Source organism: Delphinus delphis, chromosome 2, assembly GCF_949987515.2.
Source record: "Delphinus delphis chromosome 2, mDelDel1.2, whole genome shotgun sequence".
NCBI classification, from domain to species: Eukaryota; Metazoa; Chordata; class Mammalia; order Artiodactyla; family Delphinidae; genus Delphinus; species Delphinus delphis.
Window position 1 is genome coordinate 153,177,532 of NC_082684.1, and position 23,950 is coordinate 153,201,481.

Here is a 23,950-nt window from a genome sequence, read left to right on the forward strand (position 1 = left end):
TTAAGTACAAGCTAGGGGTGGAGAAAGGGTTAGGAGAAACGTTATATCTGATACTAAGCCGAGCCAGCTGCCAAGGCGGGGACCAGACGTGTGGAGAAGCCGAGCTGATGTAATGGATTAAGAATATGCAGGTTATGACCTGCTGAACGAGGCAGCAGCAGTCACTCACAGGGTGTCGGCAGGCAGCTTTCTCAGCATCCCAGCTCCCGCTTTGGGGAAGCGAAACCCACGGGGGTCGTTTTGATTGAAGGTGAAGTTTCAGTAGACCCACACAGGAAGTAGAGTCATAGACTGATTATTACTTACGGATCGCAGAAGCGAGGGGGCGCAGTGACCCTGGGGAAAATCAGTCCTCCGTCCCAGGTGGCGGCAAGCAGGAGATGGAGAGCAGGGTAGCGAGCACCTGTTATTTACAAGGTGCTTGGGCGAAGGTCACTAACTTTTCACAGACTTCACTGTAAGGCGTTATTTTAAAAGGTGCCCGAGGAAAAGCAAAGCGGGAACTTATGGCGGCATCCTCAATTCAAGTCTTTATCTAAATGTCCAGACTCTGGGTGTGAGTAAGGTTATCATAGTGTAAAATACCTCAGCAGCAACTCAGAAGACAAAGTTGTTTTTCTCAATAGTTTTTTTTTTTCTTTCTCACCAAAGCACCAAGAAGATAGACAGGGAGGGCTTCCCTGGTGGCGCAGTGGTTGAGAGTCTGCCTGCCGATGCAGGGGACACGGGTTCGGGCCCCGGTCCGGGAAGATCCCACATGCCGCGGAGCGGCTGGGCCCGTGAGCCATGGCCGCTGAGCCTGCGCGTCCGGAGCCTATGCTCTGCAACGGGAGAGGCCACAACAGTGAGAGGCCCGCATACCGCAAAAAAGAAAAAAAAAAAGAAAAAAAAAAAAGAAACCCAGTTTAAATATAAAAAGAAATAGGGTAAAACAATGGAAAAAGATATGCTATGTTAATACTAATCAGAAGAAAACTGGGGCTATATTAATTCAAAGTACACTTTGGACAAAGAACATTACCAGGGATAAAGAATATTAAATAAAGAATAATCCTAGGATAAAGAGGGACATCATATACTAACAGGATAAATTAATCAAGAAGACATTGCAGGGTTTCTCTGGTGGCGCAGTGGTTAAGAATCCGCCTGCCAATGCAGGGGACACGGGTTTGAGTCCTGGTCCGGGAAGATCGCACATGCCACAGAGCAACTAAGCCCGCGAGCCACAACTACTGAAGCCCGCGCGCCTAAAGCCCGTGCACCACAACAAGAGAAGCCACCGCAATGAGAAGCCCGTGCACCACAACGAAGAGTAGCCCCTGCTCACCGCAACTAGAGAAAGCCCGCGTGCAGCAACAAAGACCCAACACAGCCAAAAATAAATAAATAAATTTATATTAAAAAAAGAAGACATTGCAAAAAACTTTCAACAAAATGAGTATAGAGGGAACATACCTCAACATAATAAAGGTCATATACGACAAACACACAGCTAACATCATACTCAACTGTGAAAAGCTGAAAGCATTCCTCTAAGATCAGGAACAAGACAAGGATGCCCACTCTCACCACTTTTATTAAACATACTATTGGAAGCCCTAGCCACAGCAATCAGACAAAATAAAGAAAGAAAAGGAATCCAAATTGGAAAGGAAGAAGTAAAACTGTCACTGTTTGCAGAAGATCAAAACAGATGAACAAGAGATGAAAAGATGAAGATTTGAATTTCAATATGATAAAAATTTATCAATTAAATTTTTTTTTCTTTATGGTTACAAGGGTTTTTTGGGGGTTTTTTTGGTTTTTTTTTTTTTGTTTTTTTTTTGAATTTCTTTTAAAGAAATTCTTTGGGGACTTACCTGGTGGTCCAATGGTTAAGACTCCATGCTTCCAGTGCAGGGGGCGTGGGTTCAATCCTTGGTCAGGGAACTAAGATTCCGCATGCTTTGCAGTGTGGCCAAAAAATAAAAAAAATAAGAAATTCCTTCCTCAAAGTCAGAAAGATATTAATCTTTATTTTCTTATAAAAAGTTTAAAGTTCAGCTTTTGACCACTAAGTCCTTACTTAATCCATCTGGAGTTAACTTATTTGCGTGCTATGAAATAGAGATCTAATTTCATTTTTTTTAATATGGAAAACACACTTTTTCTAGCTTTGTTTATTGAATAGTCCCTCTGCCATGCTACCTCCTTCATCATTCCCAAGTTTAACTCTCCATAAATAAACTCTTCCAAGAAAGGTGTGTCTCCACGGGATCAAGAAGGACAACATCTCTGGTGAAATATACTGGGTGACTCAGATGAACACCGACTTTATTTCAAGTCATCCCAAACAAGAAAAAGCCAAAGTGTATGCATTTGTCAATAAATAAATATATACACACATTTATACTGGGGGTGAAATGATAAAGAAAATGTGATGACTGATAGGTGTCCATGAAATATAGAACTTTCTTGCAGTTTTGAAAAACTTCACCTTCATCTTTGATGAGAGGTCCAGGGATGCATGCAAGCAAGAGCAATCCTGGATTCCTTATGAGCCATGGAGAACAAGATTTAACCTTCCTTTCCACCTGAGAAAGTAGAGGGAACAGGGCTCAGATTCTGGCAGTGGGTAAAGAAATATACTCTCAACCAGACGTGTTCGTTCCTGATGAATGTTCGGTTGCAATTCCTCAAATCAGTCTGTGAAATCAGAAAGATTGTTTCCAAGACCACCTGGAAGAACTAACAAGAATATATTTCTCTTTTCATTCACATAGGATCCAGATTAATTGTAGAAAACTTAATCCAAATAGCAAGAATAGGAACTGAAATAATCATTAGGGCCCTGAGGAAACGCTCCTATTATTGAAGTGGACTCCATGATGGTTCTGCTAGGGCTCTGCTCCAGGGGAAGTGCTGGGTGTCATATTGAGATGCCCTAGTGCTATGGTGCTCTGCGGAGCCTATAGGGCTTGAAGTCAGGCTGCTGGAGTTTGAGTTTTCCTGCACACGAACCTCCCTCTGCCTCCCTTTTCTCATCTGCAAGGTGGGAACAGAAGTGGGGTTGTTTGGGGTACAGTGAGATTCCAGGTAGGGTCCTAGCCTAGGGTCTGATCTCTTTCAGCAGCTCATTATTATTATTATTAGTCTCATTTTTACTCTTAGTAATAGTAGTAGTAATTATTATTCGGCATTTTAATGATGTCTAGCTGACTTGGGTTTTCATGGGCAAAGCTTATAAATCGGACATTTTCTGTGCCCAGTTAGGGTTCATGCTTATCTCCTTCATTTTAATCCACAGCAACATGCTGTTAACCTCTGATTTCTTGAGCCTGGACCTAATCTGGAAGGTCAGAGCCATATTTTAAGGTAATTTCATGCTAGTTACTATGGGACTCCTGAGTTTATGAAACAAAGCATGCTTGGGTTTGTACTTGCATCAGATCCTACATGACTTCATGGGGAAATTTGGTTTTAAGGGTCATTGAGAGCAGATTGGGCCATAGCCTTTATCTCTTTTTTCAGGTATAAAAATGAAATAACGAGAAAATAAAACACAACAAATTACATATTTTTGAATAGTCTTCAGATAACACAGCTGTCTCTTAAAACTTCAGTCCACAGCTCCTCTCTTATTTATTGGCCAAAGCAAGTCACAGAGCCGTGCCTGAGTTTAAGAGGGTGGTCGAGGGAACCTCCTGCATGGTGGAGCGCTGAATATTTGTGAGCACTTGTACCCATTAGAGGCACAGTGTGACCCACTGTACTTGCAGTTTATTTATTTTCTGATATTTTTTTCTCTAAGGGTCCCAGCACATGGTTTGTCCATTTAAAATGACTGAGACATCTCTAGGGAGGGAACTACGGGAGAAGAGGAAAGGAAAAGCCCACAAACCCCACAGATGTACTTTTGGGGAGCAAAGATGCCATCTGATTCCTCCAGGTAGAGTGAGCAGACAGCTGCCCTCACAGGACCCGGGTGGCAGCAGCATTTTAGAGTAGAGACAATAATTTCTGATTCTAAACCTCTGACCTGCCAGGTGCATTCCATCCTGTCTCGCCCACTCCATGCTTTCCCTCTGTCCACTTCCGTAAGCTCTCAGGTCAATTATTAACTCATAGTTTTGTTTTAAATTCTATCCCAGGATTCCATTACCCGCTTCTACGGAGGGGGGACGTCTCTCTTCCATTTCTACCCCGATGTCTCCAAGTGGTTAGTGAGGGTGTCCTGTTCCAGGCCCTGAGGCTGACATCCTGCAGGTCCTTGGGTGCCATCAGGTCCTGGCAGGAGATCCGCTGACATTCTTGGCCTCAACTCCCTCCTTGCACCCAGGCTCCTTCCTCGCTGAGGCCTGGAGAGTGTGCGGTCCTTGCCCACAGTCCCCTCTGGTCCCCATATGGGCACCTGCAGACATTTGGATTCTGTTCAGGCCACGTTCGCCCCGAGGGGAGCTCAGAGCTTAGACCACCTCTGGAAGCTCTCTCTGGCTTTTCCCACTTCTAACGGTGCAGTATTTGTGTTCCTGCCTACTCTCAAAACAGCCAGCCTTCCCTAGGCTCTTTTTTTTTTTTAAACAGCTTTATTGAGGTATCTTTGACATATGGAAATTATATACACTTAGCATGTACAACTTGATGTTTGATACAAGTATACATTATGAAAATATCACCAGGATCACGCTAATAAACGTCTCTGTCACTCTACGGTTGCCCCTAGGTTCGTGGGTGTCCCAATTTAATGGGGTGCCTGTATCAGAACCTACCCCCCTCCGCAGAGCGCGGAGCAAGGGAAGGTAGAGGCGCTGAGCTAGACCGCACCCCTTCTCTTCCTTCACCTCGAGGAGGACCGGGGAGAGTGTGCGTAGGGAAGGAAACCAGTTCTCCCGGTTGTCCCGCAATCCCCCACCTGTTTTGTCCCACACCTGATGGAGTGTTCTTTGAACAGCAGATTAATGTCTGGTGACTTTGATTTCATGAGTACGAGTGTAGGTGGTTGCAGGGGCACAGAGGAGAGTTTGGTGCCTTAATCTCTAGCTCTGCCAAAACATCATACTTTACATATCACCCTATCACAATGTCTATGGAGCCGTCTGTCTGCAGGTTTTCCCTAGAGAGTGGTGCTACGTATTTGTAAAACAAATATATGGAAAACTCAAAGTCCAAGGGCCCTAACAGAGGTTTCAACACTGTCGTCATGATCTACGTGGACTGGATGTCCCGCGCACTGAAATTCACATGTCTCTGGGTGTGTCTGGTGAACCTATAGGGACAGGATGCAGGAATCTATTTGCAGTTTTGGAGAAGTGAGCCCAGGGGACAAACATAGCGAGGAAGGAAGGGAGGACATCCTTGTGTCTGTCTGAGACTGTCCCGTTGGTCTGGCCCCTTGGCCGTGAGTGAGAACCTGATGGCAGGAAAAGCTATAGGCATGAGCTGAGGGTACAGGATTCACGGAGGACTTGGTGAGACTCCAGGGCACATGGAACTTGTTTTAGAGCAAATACAGTCCTGACAACCAGATCCCAAAGGTGTCTGAGTGAGACGGTGTGTGTGTGTGTGTGTGTGTGTGTGTGTGTGTGTGTGTGTGTGTGTGTGTGTGAGACTGTGAGTGTTATGTGTGTGCCCATGGGTGTGTGCAGGGCTAAAGTCCTACACTAGCAGGTAGAGCAAGAGCAAGGAACTCTGGGTTATCACCAACAGCCTGGCTTGGTCTGAACCTACTGGCTCGTGAGGCCAGAAGACATTTCAGTCAGAGACCAGTCCCCTACCCCAACACCCCAAAAACCCAGAACCCTGCCAGGAATTTCAGACAGAGGTGAATTCTTTAGAAAGCATTTTATTGGGGGGTTAATTGAAACTGCACATATATGAAGCGTACAATTTGATATGTTTTGACATGTCTGCACCTGTAAAACCACAATCACACAAATGCCCCTCTGTAATCCTCACTCTGCCCCCCCCGCCCCTCCCCTGACAACCTGCTTTCTGTCACTGTATATTAGTTTGCATTTTACAGAAATTTATATAAAACAAATGGAATCAAGCAATAAATACTCTTTAAAAATTGGGGTTAAAAACATATAACACAAAATGCACCCTTTTACCCATTTTTAAGTGTACAGTTCGTAGCATTAAGGACATTCAGAATGTTCTGCGACCATCACCACCATCCATCTTCAGAACTCTTTTCATCTTGCAAAATTGAAATTTTGTACCCGTTGAACAGTAACTCACCGTTCCCTACTCCCTGCAGCCCTGACAACCCCCATTCTACTTCATGTCTCTGATTCTGACTACTCTAAGTACCTCATATTAGTGGAATCAGACAGTATTTGTGTTTTGTGATTGGCTTATTTCATTAGCACAATGCCCTCAAGATTCATCCATGTTGTTGCATATTGCAAAATTTTCTTCATTTTTTAAGGCTGCATAATATTCCATCGTGTATATAGACCACACCTTATTTATCCATTCGTCTGTTGATGGACACTTAGGTTGCTTCCATGTTTTAGCTATTATGAATAACGCTGCCATGAACACGGGTGTACAAATATCTTCTTGAGACCCTGCTTTCAGTTCTTTGGGTTTATACCCAGAAGTGGGATTACTGGATCATATGTAGTTCTATTTTTTAGTTTTTTGAAACTCCATACTGTTTTCTGTAGTGGCCGCACCGTTTCACATTCCACCAACAGTGCACAATTTCTCCACATTTTTGCCACCACTTGTTCTTTTTTTTTTTTTTAATTTAAAAAATTTTTTGCCTGCGTTGGGTCTTTGTTGCTGCACACGGGCTTTCTCTAGTTGCGTCAAGCCGGGACTACTCTTCATTGCGGTGCGTGGGCCTCTCATTGCCATGGCTTCTCTTGTTGTGGAGCATGGGCTCTAGGGCGCACACGGACTTCAGTAGTTGTGGCGTGCATGCTCAGTAGTTGTGGCTCACAGGCTCTAGAGCGCAGGCTCCATAGTTGTGGCGCACGGGCTTCGTTGCTCCACGGCATGTGGGATCTCCCCAGACCAGGGAACCCATGAACCCATGTCCCTTGCAGTGGCAGGTGGATTCGTAACCACTGCATCACCAGGGAAGTCCCATTTTTCTGTTTTTTTTGATAATAGCCATCCTGATGGGTGTGAGGTGGCATCCCATTGTAGTGTTAATTTGCATTTCCCTAAGATAAGGGATGTTGAATATCTGGGAATATACTTATGGCTGATTCTGGAGGAAACTGTTGCTGCCATAGAAATCAATGCTGTTGTAACTGCAAAAAATTTTGGAGCCTATAGTGGCAGTCAACCACTGTTCTCTTTACCAAGGCTGCCAAAGGCTGCTGGAGCCTACAGCCATCTCTCGCTGATGCAGATGCTGCTAAAAGCAGAAAGGAAGGTTTATGACTTCTCTTTTTTCATCTGCCTTCCAAACTCTTCTTAGGACTTCCCACTGGCCACCTAGCCCATGGCTGGGGCAAGAGCATCTGGGAAGTGTAATTTGCAAAGACCCAGCCCCTGACAGTCGAGAACAGGGTGTGGAAGGACAGGAAGTTATCACATATCTGCTGCTGCATCTTTTACTTCTTTGCTGATTAATGGTATTTACCTGCACAATTAATCACTTTGCTCTAAAGCATTTACTCCACTGAAGATTTCAAACACTTTATACCTTCTCTTATTAGGGTCTATTCTATCAAGGTAATCTGAAGAGCTTAAGCCAGATTTTCTCTTCCGAGTCTGCTAATGGAAGACACATAGCCACCCACCTTGCGTGACTGCTTGAAGGTAGTTATTAGCCTTTTTTTTTTTTTTTCCAGATGGAATATTCTCTTAACCTACCCTCATATCAGTAGGATAACATCATATAACTAGGATAACTTATTGTAGAAGAAGAGGTCATGGGTTTTGCATGGCACTCCTTCAGAGGAGGAATGGAATTACAAAGGGATTGGCTTTGAAAATCTCAGCAGCTGTCTCTTTCTGATTCCTGACTAGCTGGAAAGCACCGTCTGCTAGGAACATCCCCATGTGAGCCCATATTTTTGGAAAGCCTTCAGGGACACCTTAAATTAACTACAGTCATTCTCTGAAGATGAGTAAGAGAGTAGTCAAATTAGTGCAGAAAATTGATGCCATTTTCTCTGATATACTTGTTCACCTCCTGGAGGGAGAATTTTTTTAGATAACATTTGTGGAACAGAAAACATGTACTTACTTGAAAGTCTGCTTAAATGTCATATGCTTATGTATATGTATAGCTGATTCACTTTGTGATAACAGCAGAAACCAACACACCATTGTAAAGCAATTATACTCCAATAAAGATGTTAAAAAATAAAAGGGGAATATTAAAAAAAAATGTCCTATGCTAATTCTTGTCCCATTTTCCACTGAAAATATTTTGATACCGTTATGACTGTATAAGCCAAATTTGGGGGAGGTGCATGTAGGGTGGATGATTGTTATGGGATGTTGATACAGCTGCTCTAATGAGGGCAAAGGTCACAGTGGCCTAAAGGGAAGGGTATTTCTTTCTTTTTTTTTTTTTGGTAGTTACAACTGTTATAAATATCACATCTGCATTTTATTTTTTTTAAAAACTTTTTATTTTATATTGGAGTATAGTTGATTAACAGTGTTGTGTTAGTTTCAGGCGTACAGCAAAGTGATTCAGTTATACATACACATATATCTATTTTTTTTCAAATTCTTTTCCCATTTGGGTTGTTACAGAATATTGAGCAGAGTTCCCTGTGCTGTACAGCAGGTCCTTATTGGTTATCTATTTTAATATAGTAGTGTGTGTACATGTCAATCCCAAACTCCCAATCTACCCCTAGGGGAGGGTATTTCTGACTCATGTCCAGTGCAAGAGTAAACAGCTGTGGCGGGGCTCCTCCATGTCAGACATCCAGGCTCCTTTGGTTTTATTTCCCTGTTAAACTTAATGTGTAGTTTTTAATTCCACTGCTTGTTCTAGCTCCCACTACCAAGACCACCTGCCAGCCAGTGGAAGAGGGGAGGAAGGGCAAGGCACACCTGTTCTCTTCAAGGGCACCTTAGAAACTGCTCACTTTACCGCACTCATGTCTCACGAGTCAGAACTTAGTCACGTGGCCCATTTAGCTGACGGGGAGGCTGGCAAACGTAATCCTCAGCTGGGGGAGGGCTGTGTTCCACTAAAACCTGGGCTTTCATTACCAAGGAAAGACTGGATTTAGGGGTCATAGCAATCTCTGTCAGAATATTTATTTTCCATAGTTGTTTTAGATTCCCAGTCTGACATCTCTGTCATATCTGAATTTGGTTCTGATGCTGGCTCTGTCTCTTCAGGCTGCATTTTATGCCTTTTAGCATACCTTGTAATTTCTTTCTTTCTTTTTTTTTTGGCTGGGCTGCGCGGCTTGCAGTATCTTAGTTCCCTGACCAGGGATTGAGCCCAGGCCCTTGGCAATGAAATCGCCGAGTCCTAACCACTGGACCACCAGGGAACTCCCTAGCATGCCTTGTAATTTTTTATTGAAAGCTGGACGTGATGTACTAGGTAAAAGGAACTGAGGTAAGTAGGCCTTATGGTGTGAGGCTTTGTGTCTGTCTGCCTAGGAATTAGGCTGTGTTTAGCGTTTACTATACCTGTGGAGGCTGAAATTGCCTATGGTGTCATTGTTTTTATCTCCCTGGCTTTCCCTGGGTTTTCTCTGCATTTCCCTAGAGACTTTTTCTTAAATAGTGTCTAAGATGTGTGGGTCTTTGGGCTGTGTTTCCCCGTTATCATACAGGAGCCATACTGATGTGATGGTGAGGTGTGGGGGAGGGATTGTTTTACAATTATCTTACAATTGTCTTACAATTAGGGGTTAAGTCTCCTTAGTGAGCCTGGGGCTGTGCTTCTCCCCCAACCCCTCAGGTGGGATAGAAAGCCTGGATAGGAATCCAGGAGTCTGGAGTTGATATTTCCCTTTTCCCGTGTGCAAGGCAGAGCAGGTCAGAATTGGGCATTTCCCTTCCCTCTGGTGTGTTAGGCTTAGATAAAACCCCAGATAGTTAGGGAAGTAGTTTCTCCCAGGGACAGCCCTCCTTAAGGAGAGCAGAGTGTCTGGTATATGTCAAAATTGGTTCCTTTGCCCCCTCCCCCTGCTGCAAGCATGAGGGGGGTTTCTCTGACCGTCACCATGAGGACCTGGGTCACCCCCGGGAGGTAAAACTCATGGAGACGTAGGGCCTCCTATGACTGGACGCCTGGAGTTTATACCCCCCAGACTTGTGCACACCGAGCCTCCAGCAGTCATGGGTTTAGGTTTCCCTGCCCAGTGTCTGCTCCAGGAGGCCGTTGATTCTTTGCATCCACCTGTCTGTCACTTCACTTTGGGGGCAGAGCTTTGCCCTGTGACTGACGATCTGAGACGAGTCACTGGTGTTCAGTTTGTTCAGGCTTTTCTTCTTACCCCAGGCCTGGAAACTGCTCATTTGCTTTCTGTCTCTTTGGAGCTGCCTATTCTGGACATTTCACATAAAAGGAATCATACAACATGTGACCTTTTGTGTCTGGCTTCTTTCACTTGGTACAATGTTCTTTAGGCTCATCTATGCTGTAGCCTTTATCAGGACTTGATTCCTTTCTATGGCAGAGTCATATTGCAGTGTGTGGAGAGACCATGGTTTGCTTATCCATTCCTCCGTTGGTAGGCCTTTTGGGTTGTTTCCATCTCTTGACTGTTTGGCTGTGATGCTGTTATAAGCAGTTCTATACAAGCTTCTGTGCGGACAAGGGTTTTCTTCCTTCCTATTGAACATGCCCAGGAGTGGAAGTGCAGGGCCACCTGGTAATTCTTTAACTTTTTGAGGAACAACCACCACAATGGCTGCACCATTTTATTCCCTCCAGCAATGTATGAGGGTTCCTATTTCTCCACATCCTTGTCAACATTTGTTATCTCCTCTTTTTTTTCCCCTTAAAGTCATCTTAACAGTTATGAAGTGGTGTCTCACCATGGTTTTGATTTGCATTTCTTTTTTAAAAAATTTTTATTGAAATATAGTTGATTTACAGTGTTGTGTGAGTTTCAGGTGTACAGCAAAGTGATTCAGTTTTTTATATATATATATATATATATATTCTTTTTTTACATTCTCTTCCATTATAGGTTATTACAAGATATTGACTATAGTTTCCTGTTCTATACAGTAGGTCCTTGTTGGTTATCTATTTTATATATAGTAGTGTGTATATTTTAATCCCAAGCTCCTCATTTATTCCTCCCCCCACCCCATTTTGGTAACCATCAGTTTGTTTTCTATGTCTGTGAGTCTGTTTCTGTTTTGTAAATAAATTCATTTGTATCATATTTTTTTTTTAGATTCCACATATAAGAGATATCATATGATATTTGTCTTTCTCTGTCTGGCTTACTTCACTCAGTATTATAATCTCTAGGTTCATCCATGTTGCTGCAAAGGGCATTATTTTATTCTTTTCTATGGCTGAGTAATATTCCATTATACATATATATATATATATATATATATATATATATATATATATACATATATATCTGATTTGCATTTCTGAAATGACCAATGATGATGTGCTTGTTAGCCATCTGTCAGGACCTCTTCATATTATTAAAAAGTATTGAGGCTCCTCAAAACTTTTTGTTATGTAGTTACATCTAGTGATACTTATCATACTTAGACACTAAAACCAGGAAATTTGAAAAATATTAGTTATTAATTCTTCTATAAACAGCAGTAGTAAACTCGTTATGTGTTACCACCAGAGCGATGACATCATCACATATCATGTAGCTTCTGGAAAACTCCACCATACATTTGTAAGAGAAAGAGAGTGCAAAAGGTAAATAACATCTTAATCACAGCTGACCCTTGAACAACACTGGAGTTGGGAGCAATGACCCTCTGTGCAGTAAAAAATCCACGTGTGAGTTATAGTCGGCCTTCCGTATCCATGGTCCTTATGTATCTGTGGTTCCTCTGTATCCCCGATTCTGCATCTGTGGATTCAACCAACCAGGGATTGTGTAGCACTGTAGAATTTACTTAAAAAAAAATCCACATAGGGCTTCCCTGGTGGCGCAGTGGTTGAGAGTCCGCCTGCCGATGCAGGGGACACGGGTTCGTGCCCCGGTCCGGGAAGATCCCACATGCCGCGGAGCGGCTGGGCCCGTGAGCCATGGCCGCCGAGCCTGCGCGTCCGGAGCCTGTGCTCCGCAACGGGAGAGGCCACAACAGTGAGAGGCCCACGTACCGCAAAAAAAAAAAAAAAAAAATCCACATGTAAGTGACTCATGCAGTTCAAACCTGTGTTGTTCAAGGGTCAACTGTATTATGAAAAAAATTTTGATCTCATGGACCTCCCTCCCCCGAAATGAGTAATGATAATCCAGTTTTATTCAAGTAAGATAAATAAGATTAAAAAAATTTTTTTTCTGGTCTTATATTCGTCTTAACATTGGTTTCCCCAGAAAACATATACTTGGGGGATGTTGATGATGGAACCTGATGGTACTTGGTTGGTCACAGAAAGGACAGAAAATGGTTCTTTAATCTAGATATGGACCTGCTAACTCCTGCCCATTTTTTTCATAACATTTTCCTGCCCTTTCAGAAATAAAAACTGGCTGCTGATTTAAATTTTTCATTAATCTTCATTATGTGATTTTGTTTAACCTGGACATCTAAGTCAACTGATTGAGAATTGAGATTTTTGGCAAAAGTCTGAGTCTGCACTGAAATCTCAGCCCCTGAGGCTGATTTTTCCAGTGAGAGTTGAGGGTGGGAGGCATAAACCCCATGGTTCTCAAAGTGTGGCCCTGGACCAGCATCATCAGCATCACTTGTAACCTGTTAGAAAGGTAAAGTCTCAGGCCCCACCCCAGACCTGCTAACTCAGAAACTCTGGAGGTGGGCCCAGCCTTCTGTGTTTTTTGTTTTGTTTTTTATTTTTGGCTGCGTTGGGTCTTCGCTGCTGCACGTGGGCTTTCTCTAGTTTCAGAGAGCGGGGCTACTCTTCCTTGTGGTGCGTGGGCTTCTCATTGTGGTGGCTTCTCTTGTTGTGGAGCACAGGCTCTAGGTGCGTGGGCTTCAGTAGTTGTGGCACGCTGCCTCCGTAGTTGTGACTTGCGGGCTCTAGAGCACAGGCTTGGTAGTTGTGGTGCACGGGCTTAGTTGCTCCACAGCATGTGGGATCATCCCGGACCAGGAATCAAACCCATGTCTCCTACATTGGCAGGCGGATTCTTAACCACTGGCGCACAGAGAAGTCCCCCCTTCTATGGTTTAACAAGGCCTCCAGGTGATTTTGATTTGCTCATCGTTGTGCTAACAGTTTGAGGATCACTGGTGTGACCTTGTCCATAATCACATGCTCTCCCACCCCACTCCACCCCGACTTCCTTCTTTCTTTCCTTCCATAAACATTGAACGTATTGCTCCCTTATCAGTGTTTTTATGACACTTCTTTGAAAATGTACACATTTGCACATTGTGTGTCTGTCTGTAAACATCAAATTCGTGCTGGCCAAACACAGAGTATCATTTATAGCAATCCAAGAGAAACTAACTCTTGAAGTGGCCCATTAGTCATGTACAGCTGGAGCTTTTTGACCAGAATAATCCATTACCTAGGATCTAGCTTATCCCCCTTCTCCTGACATTAACTCCAGTGAAATCTTTTCAAATATTGAAGCTCCGCAGTTCCAAGGGCTTGGTTGTCCTCTTTTGGTATTACCCAAAGACTATTCCCCCATGGACTCTGTTCTTTAGAAACTCAGAATTGAAGGTTCAGTGGAGGGGGGCTAGTTTAGAGCACTGAGCTAAGGTCCAAAGCATTCCTAGTTACCAGTCCAGAGTTCTTAGGGGGCATTCATTAAAGGATGTGATCAGGAGAATGGGCTAGTCAACCAGAGGCTGGGAAAGGACCTACGTGGACCGAGGAGCAAGGTCCAGTTACATAGGGTAGAGAGCGTGTGTGTCTATTTACATTAGTGCTAGAGTTTTCCTTGGGATTTCTAAACTGGGAAGTTGGGATGAACTTAGCATGAAGCTACTCTTCTTTGTATTATACATGGCATGGAGAGAGTTCCATGCCGGTCATGCTTTAATGAACACATACACATGAAAATGGGACCAAGAGTTCTGGTTTTTCCTCCCTGTTCCTCCAGTAACCTTGGACTTGCTGCCTACGTGCAGGTCAAGCTCGCTCGTTGATACTACAGAGCTGGCTTCACGATGGGGTTGCAGGTGCCTGGTGTCCTGTGATGTGACTTCAGAGCTTTCCAGAACCCATGGGATCAGGAGATGCCTCTTGGATGAGTGTTCAGCTGCCTTGATTTTGATTGTGGTCCATGACATCTGCAGGTTCTTCTTGCCCTTGGTTTTCTAGATTGTCCTTCTATTCTTCTTCCTGTAGTGATATAACAAGTCATAGTCATGGGTGTAATGCCTCACCAAGAAGAATGTGGTCTGCGCCCTAAACGGATGTGGGTGGAGCATTCAACAAAAGCCCCCATTGACCCGCTAACTTTAAATCCCACCCCGGGATATTGTGACCTTCCCACATGCTGACCACCCCTCTAGAGATCAAGACTGGCAGCCCTGTGGTCCTCACAGCGTGATGGTCCAATCATTGTGCGGTGAGTGGGGCTGAGAAAGAGCCTGAGACCCAGACCATTACAGGTATGGGGGCTGGGTGGGTCTTAGGGAAGGGGCTACAAGAGGGGGTCTGCTCCAGGGCTACTCCCCACGGGGTACATGACCCTCACGTTACACGTCATCCTCGTGTGTAGTGACAACAGTCCCCGTAACACTCTAACATCTGGTGTCATCCCCAAGTCAACCCTCTTCCTTAACCCTCACTTCTGATCAGCCACCAAATCCTGCTAACTTGACTCACGTATTTCTCGATTTTTTTCTCCTTTTTTTAAAAAATTTATTTTTAATTTATTTATTTTTGGCTGTGTTGGGTCTTCGTTGCTGTGCGTGGGCTTTCTCTAGTTGCAGCGAACGTGGGCTTTCTCTAGTTGCGGTGAGCGGGGGCTACTCTTCATTGTGGTGCACGGGCTTCTTATTGCAGTGGCTTCTCTTGCTGTGGAGCACGGGCTCTAGGCGCATGGGCTTCAGTAGTTGTGGCTCGCGGGCTGTAGAGTGCAGGCTCAGTAGTTGTGGCGCACGGGCTTAGTTGCTCCGCGGCATGTGGGATCTTCCCAGACCAGGGCTCGAACCCATGTCCCCTGCATTGGCAGGATTCTTAACCATTGCGCCACCAGGGAAGTCCTTTTCCTCCTTTTTAACTTATGTCCACTGACCTAGTTCATGCTCTCCTCGTCCCCTGTGTGGATTTATTCCATCGTAACATAATCAAACTGCCACCACCATTACCCACTGTAACTCCAGCCTCTATTGTGGCCAGACTGTTCAGAGGGCCAGTGCTACCATTTATCGCATAATCGAGCTTCTGTGGCTCGCTGTCGTCCTGAGGATCGGGCCCGAGCTCCTCAGTCTGGCCTGATCTTCCAGGCCTTGGTCCCTGGCCATTCCCACAGCACCACTGTCACCACTGCCCCGTGCACTTTACACCCCAGTGTTCAGAACTGCTAGATCCTCCCAGACGTCCTCGTGCCCTTCAGGCTGCCTTACTTCTCCTCCTGCCCCTCTGACTTGCAGCTTCTCCTGCCGTTCTTTATCTGGCCGCTGGTATCAGCTCTGAAAGACTTCTGGGTGTCCCCATATAGGATTAGGTTCCTTTCTCTTCGTTCCTGTAACACCTCAACCTTAGGCTTTAACAAATTACATTTAAAGTCTCAATTCTTTTCCCCTTCTCCTCCACTGATCTGTAAGCTCCTGAGAGCAGGGGCCATTCGTAGTCATCCTTAGGCCCCTGGCAAGTGCCTGGTACATAGGAGATATTCTCGTAGTCATTTTAAAATTGAGATATAATTGACGTAGAACGTCGTGGAAGTTTAAGGTGTACCATGTGTTGATTTGATACATTTATATATTGAGATGTAATGAACACCGTGGTGTTAAAGCTAACACTTCCATCACATCACATAACTGTCATTTCTTCTTGGTGGTGAGAACATTTAAGATCTAGTCTCTTAGCAACTTTTAAGTATATAATACAATGTTGTTGATTATAATCACCTCTGCTGTGCATTAGATTCCCCAGAACTTATTCATCTTCTAACTGCAAGTTTGTACCCTTTGACCAGCATCTACGTAGGAGATACCCTATCAAAATTTTTTGGAAGTATACAGAAGACAACAGCTGCCTAAAAGGAATAATTAAACCAACTAGCTGTGCTAAGGGGTTTTCATGAATTGAAAACTCCTAGTTTTCTAGCTTGCGCTGTACCATAAGAACTTTCTTTGGTGACGGGAATGTTTTGTATCTATGTTGTCCAATAATGTGGCCACGCGTGGCTATCAAACACCTGAAATGTGGCTGGTGCAACGCGTAGACCGAATTTTTAATTGCATTTAATTTATTTAAGTTTAAACTTAAATATCCACACGTGGCTAGTGGCGACCCTATCAGACAGTACAATCCTAGACTTCCCCAGCCCTTCCTCAGCCCATGGGAACATCTGGTTACTTCCTAATTTGCTCAGAGCTCCCATGGGGCAAGGCTCCAAGAACTGGTGTGTTGGCAAATGTTTAACAACCAGCTGTCTGAAAAAGGCTGCCTGTTTCCATGGTGTAAAAACTCCCACCACTCCCAGTTTCAAGCTACCTCGAATACAGAGTTGGGGAGAGATGTGCAGTATAAAACCATCATATAGATAGTATTTCCTCGATACAGATACACAGATGCAAATAACCCTGAGAATAAAGTAGTAAAATGCAGTAAAACAATTAGAAAGTGATTAATTTTGAGTACTTATTAACTTTCTCTTTTAATAAATTTATTTATTTATTCATTTTTGGCTGCATTGGGTCCTCGTTGCTCTGCGCGGGCTTCTCATTGTGGTGGCTTCTCTTGCTGTGGAGCACAGGCTCTAGGCTCGCGGATTCAGTAGCTGTGGCTTGTGGGCTTCAGTAGTTGTGGCATGCGGGCTTCAGTAGGTGTGGCTCACGGGCTGTAGAGCGCAGGCTCAGTAGTTGTGGCGCACAGGCTTAGTTGCCCCGCGGCTTGTGGGATCTTCTCGGACCAGGGATCAAACCCGTGTCCCCTGCATTGGCAGGTGGATTCTTAGCCACTGTGCCACCAGGGAAGTCCCTGACTTTGTTTTTAATATAATTTATTTAACTGTAAGTTTATATAATTTAATTTTTAATAATGGCTATGCTTAAAAGCAGTTCTCAAAATTCCAGAACATCTAGCTTTTGGCTCTCAGGAGCTGGGGTAAGTCAGCTCCCAGTAATTGCTTTAAAAAAATTTTTAAATCAAATGTAGTATTTCTGTTTGGCCCCAAGAGGGCACCATCAGATGAAATTCAATTCTAGGAAGGCTTTTGGACCAGCTCTCTGGGTCAGTTTGAGGTGTCTGTTTAGGTCTCCTGGAAGATTGCAATTCTGGGAGATCTTGGAAACTCATATAGTTTCAGGCAGTTCTTGTTTTCACAACATCAAGTGCAAACCTTTCCCACTCCCAAATAGCTTCATCCCTTTGTGTCCGAAGGTTTGGGTCTTTAAGCTACCAAATACAAAGATCCTTGATAGGTATTAGGTCCTGTCAGTGAGGAAAGGAGAGGATCTGTCTGTGCAGTAAAAATAGCGTCTTGGGCAATTTACCTGCATCATCTCACAGAATCCTATAAAAACGCCTCAGGAATTGGCTAACACGTAGAGGGATTGGTAGGTTGCCGGTATGCGAATAATTCCTAACACGGCAACCCTAGAGGGCTTCTCCTTTGCGTTGCAATCATTTGTGCTTTTTAATTGACAGAAGGAAAACCAGGAGTTTATCGTGGGTCTGACGATCAAGATAAGAACGGAAGGAATCTGATGATTTCTCTCTGGCTAGGCAGGCTGGGGGGTCGGAGGGCTTTGGTTCTGGCGGGGGGTGGGGGGGTGACTCTCTGTCTTCTCAGGGTCTTCTGGGGGGTTTATATCAGGGTTGGCAGAGTGCACCCGGTGAGGAGGGGGTAGGGGATGCCCTGGGAGGTGGGGAGAGTGACAAGCTAGGTCTCCATAGTCCTCTGTCTAAAGGGAGGGAGAGACTGACTCTGTGTGTGTGTGTGTGTGAGAGAGAGAGAGAGAGAGAGAGAGAGAGAGAGAAATGATTTCACTCTCTTGATTCTTAACACTTAGTGCAGTGGGTCTCAAAGTTTGGTCCCTGGACCAGCAGCATTGACATCACCTGGGCATTTGTTAGACGTAAATTTTCAGGCCCTACCCCAGACCTGCTGAATCAGGGACTTTGGGGGTAGGCTTGGCAGGCTCTGCTTTAAGAAGCCCACAGGGAATTAGGAATTTGGGATTAACAGATACTATATATAGAATAGATAAAGAATGAAAACCTACTGTATAGCACAGAGAATTATATTCAGTATCTTGTGATAACCTATAATGGAAAAGGATCTGAAAAAGTATATATATGTGTATTTATATATATCTGAATCACTTTGCTGTAACCCTGAAACACTGTAAATCAACTGTACTTCAATTAAAGAAAACAAGCCCCCCTGGGAGATTCTGATGCACTCATGGTTCAGAACCACGGGTCCAGCTCTGGGTTATCGAAACTGGATGTGTATGTATTAGATGCGACTGAGGAGCTTTTAAAAAGTACTAACATCCCAGTAACAACAGGGCACACAGTACGTACATTGTGGTCCCATTCACATGAAATGTCCAGAACAGGCAAATCCACAGAGATGGAACGTAGATCAGTGGTGGCCAGGGAATGGGGTGGGGGGGATGGAGAATTGGGAAATGTGGTGTTTCTTTTTGGGGTGATGGAATGTTCTGGAATTAGATACTGGTGGTGTATACGCAACAGTGCTGAAAACCACTGAATTACACACTTTAAAATGGTTAAAATGAAGAATTTTATCTCAATTAAAAATTAAAGTACTGATGTCTGGGGCCCACCCAAGCATTGGTATTTTTTAAATCTCACCGGGTTGTTCTCCTCTGCAGCCGGGAGAGTTAATGCAAATAAGTCCACACGTGGGGTCGCGTGGGTCAGGTTCCCGGCTTAGGGGGCTCTGGTGTGAGCGTCTGCATTGGGGGGTGAGGAGCGCAGGAGAGGACCAGGGCTGACGCTGCCCTTGGTTCTCCGCTGCCAGGTGACAGGGGCAAAGAGGTCCTGGGCACTAGACAGAGGTTGCAGTTTGGGCCTCTGCTGTGCAACCTTGTCCACGTTGCTTAACCTGCCAGAGCTTGTAGCAAAGGTTTCAGGTTGCCATAATGTTCGCAAGATAAGCATGGACCCTGGCATACAGTAGGCGCTCAGTGGATGTTCGCTTCCTTGGCTTTCCCATTTCCCTGCGGCTGTAATTCTGTGGGTCGACTCTGGGAAGGCGTGCACCGGCCAGTTCTCCCTCTGCTGCTCCCCAAACCCCTGGTGGTCAGGGAGGAAGGGGGTGGGCTGGGGGGAAGGGGTCCCTGCCCCGGTGCTTTCCTGCGCGGCGCTCCCCCTCCCCCCAGCGTGGGCGGGGCTTCCTTGCCCACCCGGGACTCACCATTTCTGCTGCCAGGTGAGGCCGGTCAGGAGGAAGATGCTGATGAGCAGCAGGATGCAGCCGGCCACTGTGGACGGAGAGGAAGGTCAGGGAAGGGGGCCCCGGGGCTGAGAGAGCCCGTCCCCTTGTATCCGTCCCCACCTCCAGCAAAGGGCTCGCTGAGAGGCGAGCGCTGCGGTTTTTGCCGCCCTTTTCAGAACGAGGCTCCCTCCCGGCAGAGTTTCCCTGGAGACTCCAGGACTAGGGCCTGGGGGTGTGGACTGGAAGGGCACAAACCTTTCCTCAGGGGGCTCCACTCTTTCTGTGGGGAGCAGCTGACAGGCACCCTCTTCAGAAAGGTTCAGAGTCCCCGGCCTCAGTTAAAGAGGCCGTGAGTGAGGCCCGCGATGGGTAAAAGAAATGTTGAAATATAAAGATGCATGATAAACACTTAGCATCTCCTGAAAGTGTTGTTTCCCAGATGCTTCTTTCCTGTGGTCCTGAAGCTGTCAAGTTATCCATACGTCCATCTGTCTATGTGTCTTAGACGTGCCTCAAAGCCTGTTTTGCTCCACTCACCCCCTCCCCTTATGAGATATAATTGACATGTAACATTGTCTAAGTTTAAGGTGTGCAGTGTGTTGCTTTGATACACTTATACATTGCAAAATGTATTGTAATTACCATTTCTTTTTTGGGCCAAGAACATTTCAGATTTACTCTTAGCAACTTTCAAGTCTACAATACAGCATTGTTAGCTGTGATCACCACGCTCTACGTTCAATCTCCATACTTGCTCCACTTCTCACTGGAAGTCTGTGCCCTCTGACACCCGCCTCCCCATTGACCCCACCCCCAGCCCCTGGTCACCAGCATTCTGCTCTGTTTCTAAGAGCTCGGTTTTGGTCTTTGTTTTGTTTTTTTCTCAAAGCCCGTTTTTGCCTCCCACCAGGAAACACCTGGAGTGTTGGTGGCATGCTTCTCTCTTCCTCTGGTTCCACCACATCCCCGCACCCTGGCCTCCCCTCACACGCAGGTGCCGGGTATTTTGTCCTCTAGGATCTGGTCGGGAGGCACTGGTTGAGGCTGGTTTGAGACCTCACTCCTAACTCACTACAACCGGTGCCTGTGATTCCGAGTCATGTTACTATCTGGATTCGTCTTTGACTTTTATAAACATTATATAGTGTAAAGAGCTAGTTTATAGTAACTAACCAAGCAACTCACCAACCCACCAAGCAAACGTCCCCTGGTCTCTGTCTGGTGCACGTTTGTCACTACCCACCTGCGATCTGATACTCGGTTGTAAATATGAACATATCCATGGTCGCGGCCACTTCTGTGGGTGTTTGGAAATCTGTGCAAAAGAGAGAGAAGGGTGCTAGTCACTGCTGGTCGTGGGGCTGCACGGGCTGGGAGAGTCCAGGCTTCTCGGGGCTGGGGGCTCGGAAGCCACTGGAGAGCTAGGAGAGACCAGGGGAGCCTGGGGCCAACATCTGAACATTTCGTTCTTCTGCCTCGAGGCGCCGCCCTCATCTTGTTTCTCCTGTGACACTGGCGGTGTTTGAGGACTGGGAGGTTGCCCGCAGGTGTGTGATCATCTCTAGTACCTACGGGCAGCTCCAGGCCAACTCCTCCCCTTATCCTGCATCATGGTTTAATAGCCAACCTTTTATCTTCCAAGAAACTGCAGCCGTACCTGTGGTACCTGCCATCCTCGTTGTTAAGGGAAAATCAGTTTCACTGCCAGGGGGAGCATCCGTGCTCTCCTGAGGCTCTTCATCACCTGGAGGAGAGAGTAAGGATGCTTGTGGAACAGAAGGTGGGGCGTGGAGGTCTCATGTCCACCCCCTCCCTGTCCTCCTCAGCTGACTCCAGATGCACTAGCTGAGGTGTGAGTCTCAGTTCTCGGTTCCCCATTGGGGTCACAGCGAAATGGCTCAGTGGCCACAGCAGAGCAGGAGGGAGGGAATTTTGTGACCCTGACCCTGGCTTTCTACAGAACTCAGCAACTTTCTCCCCACGCTGCCTACTCAGCTCTGGTTTCCTTCTGTGGCTTGGAAACGGGTCATCATAATACAAATACCATCAAACCATTAAACGAAGTAGAAATGCACAAAAGGAGAGCTTTTCTCTGTGACAGGTTCCCCGTTGCTTGTGGACACGCCTGGCGTGCAGTGTGGCTCATGGGGGTCAGGCTATGGGAAAGAAACACAGAAGCCTCCCGAGAAGATCCAAGAGAGAGATATGGGGTCTGGGAAGCGGGGGTGAGCAAAGAAACCACTAACGGCGTCAAATGGAAGTGACTTTTGACTGTAGAAATAGTAAGACTATTTCAGAATGAAAATAGCAGAAGACCTCAACGTAGGTGGCTTGTCTGCACGTGTGAATGAGCGTGCATGCGTGTGCATGTGTGTTTGTGCTTGAAAAGTCCCTTCCCTGCACATCTGCACTTTGGCAAAGCTCAGGTGGGACTCACACAAGAGGAGGGGGCATGCTTATGGTGTGGCATGGCACAAATAATGGATTTACATTATGTATCAGCAAGTTGGAAATGTGTGCATGGCATGTGGACTTTCCTTTTTGAATGAGGAAGTTTTGGTAGCTTAGAGTCAGAAGGAAAATTTCAGGATCAGCTAGAAAAGGGGGCAGCAGGATCACCAGTGAAGTAGCACCCAGGGGGCTTCGGAAGACCTTTCTTCCTCTTCCATCTCCTGCTGTTTATCCCCATCAGGGTACAGGGGACCTCAGGTGATGAAGACCTTGGAGTTTATCTAGTCTGTTTTCTAGAATGAGAAAAAACAGAGGCCCCAAGAGAGGAAGAGACTTGCGCAAGGTCACGTAGCGGGTGGGTCAGGGATTCCAGGCTGGTCCGCCCGACAGAAGCAGCAAGGTGGTGGACCTGGCGGGGGGCATCTCCATACCTGGAAACTGACTGTTCTCCCCTTCACTTATGCACTCAAGCTTGGGCTGGGTCCACCTCATGCTCCCATAGATCATCTTGCAGGTGCTCTTGGTAGGGCCTCCCTGTAGGGGCCTGAATCCCTGAATGCACTGGTAGTAAACTGTCTGCCCCGCCATGAAATGGTAAATTCTCTTCAAAGGTTCATGTTCATATTCCCATGGTGGAGGCTCCTTGCAGTGACCTGGAAGAGGGAAAGGAAATTCCAAAGGCAAGCTGGGGAGACATTGTGAGTCCAGGTTGCCTCTTCCTAGAGACTGGACCATGGTTCTTACTCTTTTCTTTGTCCCCTTCCTCCCTCCCTCCCTCCCTTCCTCCCTTCCTTCCAGTAAGTATTGATAACATCTATGTGTTAGGACCTTTGCTAGACATGTTGTGAAAAGGCATAAAGACCCAGTCCCCCTGCAAGGAGCAAACAGTGGATCTGGTAAGGAAGCACATACAGGCAGAATGTGGTGAGGATGACAGCCAAGAGACAGACGCTTGCTCTCGGAATGCAGAGAGATGAGCAATTACTTCTGCTGATGGTGAGAGATTTGATAAGTAGACAGGCATGCGAATGGTGGTCTCAGTTTAGGGCTAAAGGCAGGCTCAAGCCAATCTGGGCCAATGAAGTGTGGAGACCGTCTGGATCCCCACTGCTAAGTGAGTTGCAGCTGGTGGTCATCTTGGGGCCACGGCGGAAGGACTGGGGACAAATCCAAAGCCAGGAGGAGGGGAACACTAAGATGATCTTGGAGAAATGGAGCCTGATCCCTGATCAAGCCATGCCTGAAGCTTGACCCAGGTGGGCCCTTTTAAGGGCTCTGAAAACTCCCATGCCCAGTAACTTTCCACTTACCCAACTAAAACCCAAGCCTGGCTGACCTTTAACCTCAGAGGTCATGTCCTGCTCTGATTTAATCCCAGAATCCAACCCCTGCCCCCGCCAAATCTGGACATATGGACCACAGGTCCCTCTAAGCCCAGAAGTGTGAAACTGCATATATGCTCTGACCTTCCACAACCCCAAGGACCCATATAACCTTCCCCCGTGCCCTCTGTAACCCTCTGCAGCAGGAGGCCGAGTGGTCCCGTCCAGGGTGGTCTGCTCAGTGCAGCACCTTGCAAATCATGACTGAACGTGTGTTTCAGTCTCAGAATCAAATTGCCTTTACAGTCAGTAAAATTCATAACCATCTGAACCCATTTGAATTGGGTTTGCTTCTTTCAAGTGAAAACCTCCACATTAAGACAATCTGTGAAGTATCCCTTAGCCAGAGCCAGCTGTTTATCTCTTGAGTAAGGACAGTAAACTTTGACCTCTTGAGAAAACTTTCAGTAATTGTGGAAGGTGATGCGGGAGAACCAGAGAGAAACAAATAATTAAATGTGTTCGGAAGCCTCGTTC

General features: G+C 45.8%; 1 protein-coding gene across 1 annotated transcript in view; it reads right to left on the reverse strand.

The window, feature by feature from the left end:
• Positions 1-18,989: 18,989 nt before the first annotated feature.
• IL2RA (interleukin 2 receptor subunit alpha) overlaps positions 18,990-23,950 on the reverse strand; it is a 37,837-nt gene continuing 32,876 nt past the window's right edge. The window contains exons 4-8 of the mRNA XM_060003756.1: positions 22,523-22,744; positions 21,298-21,384; positions 20,884-20,955; positions 19,620-19,686; positions 18,990-19,498 (exon numbers count right to left, since the gene is read on the reverse strand). Of these exons, the coding sequence (XP_059859739.1) occupies positions 19,387-19,498; positions 19,620-19,686; positions 20,884-20,955; positions 21,298-21,384; positions 22,523-22,744 (560 nt within the window). The 3' untranslated portion in view covers positions 18,990-19,386. The remainder of the gene's footprint in view (positions 19,499-19,619; positions 19,687-20,883; positions 20,956-21,297; positions 21,385-22,522; positions 22,745-23,950) is intronic.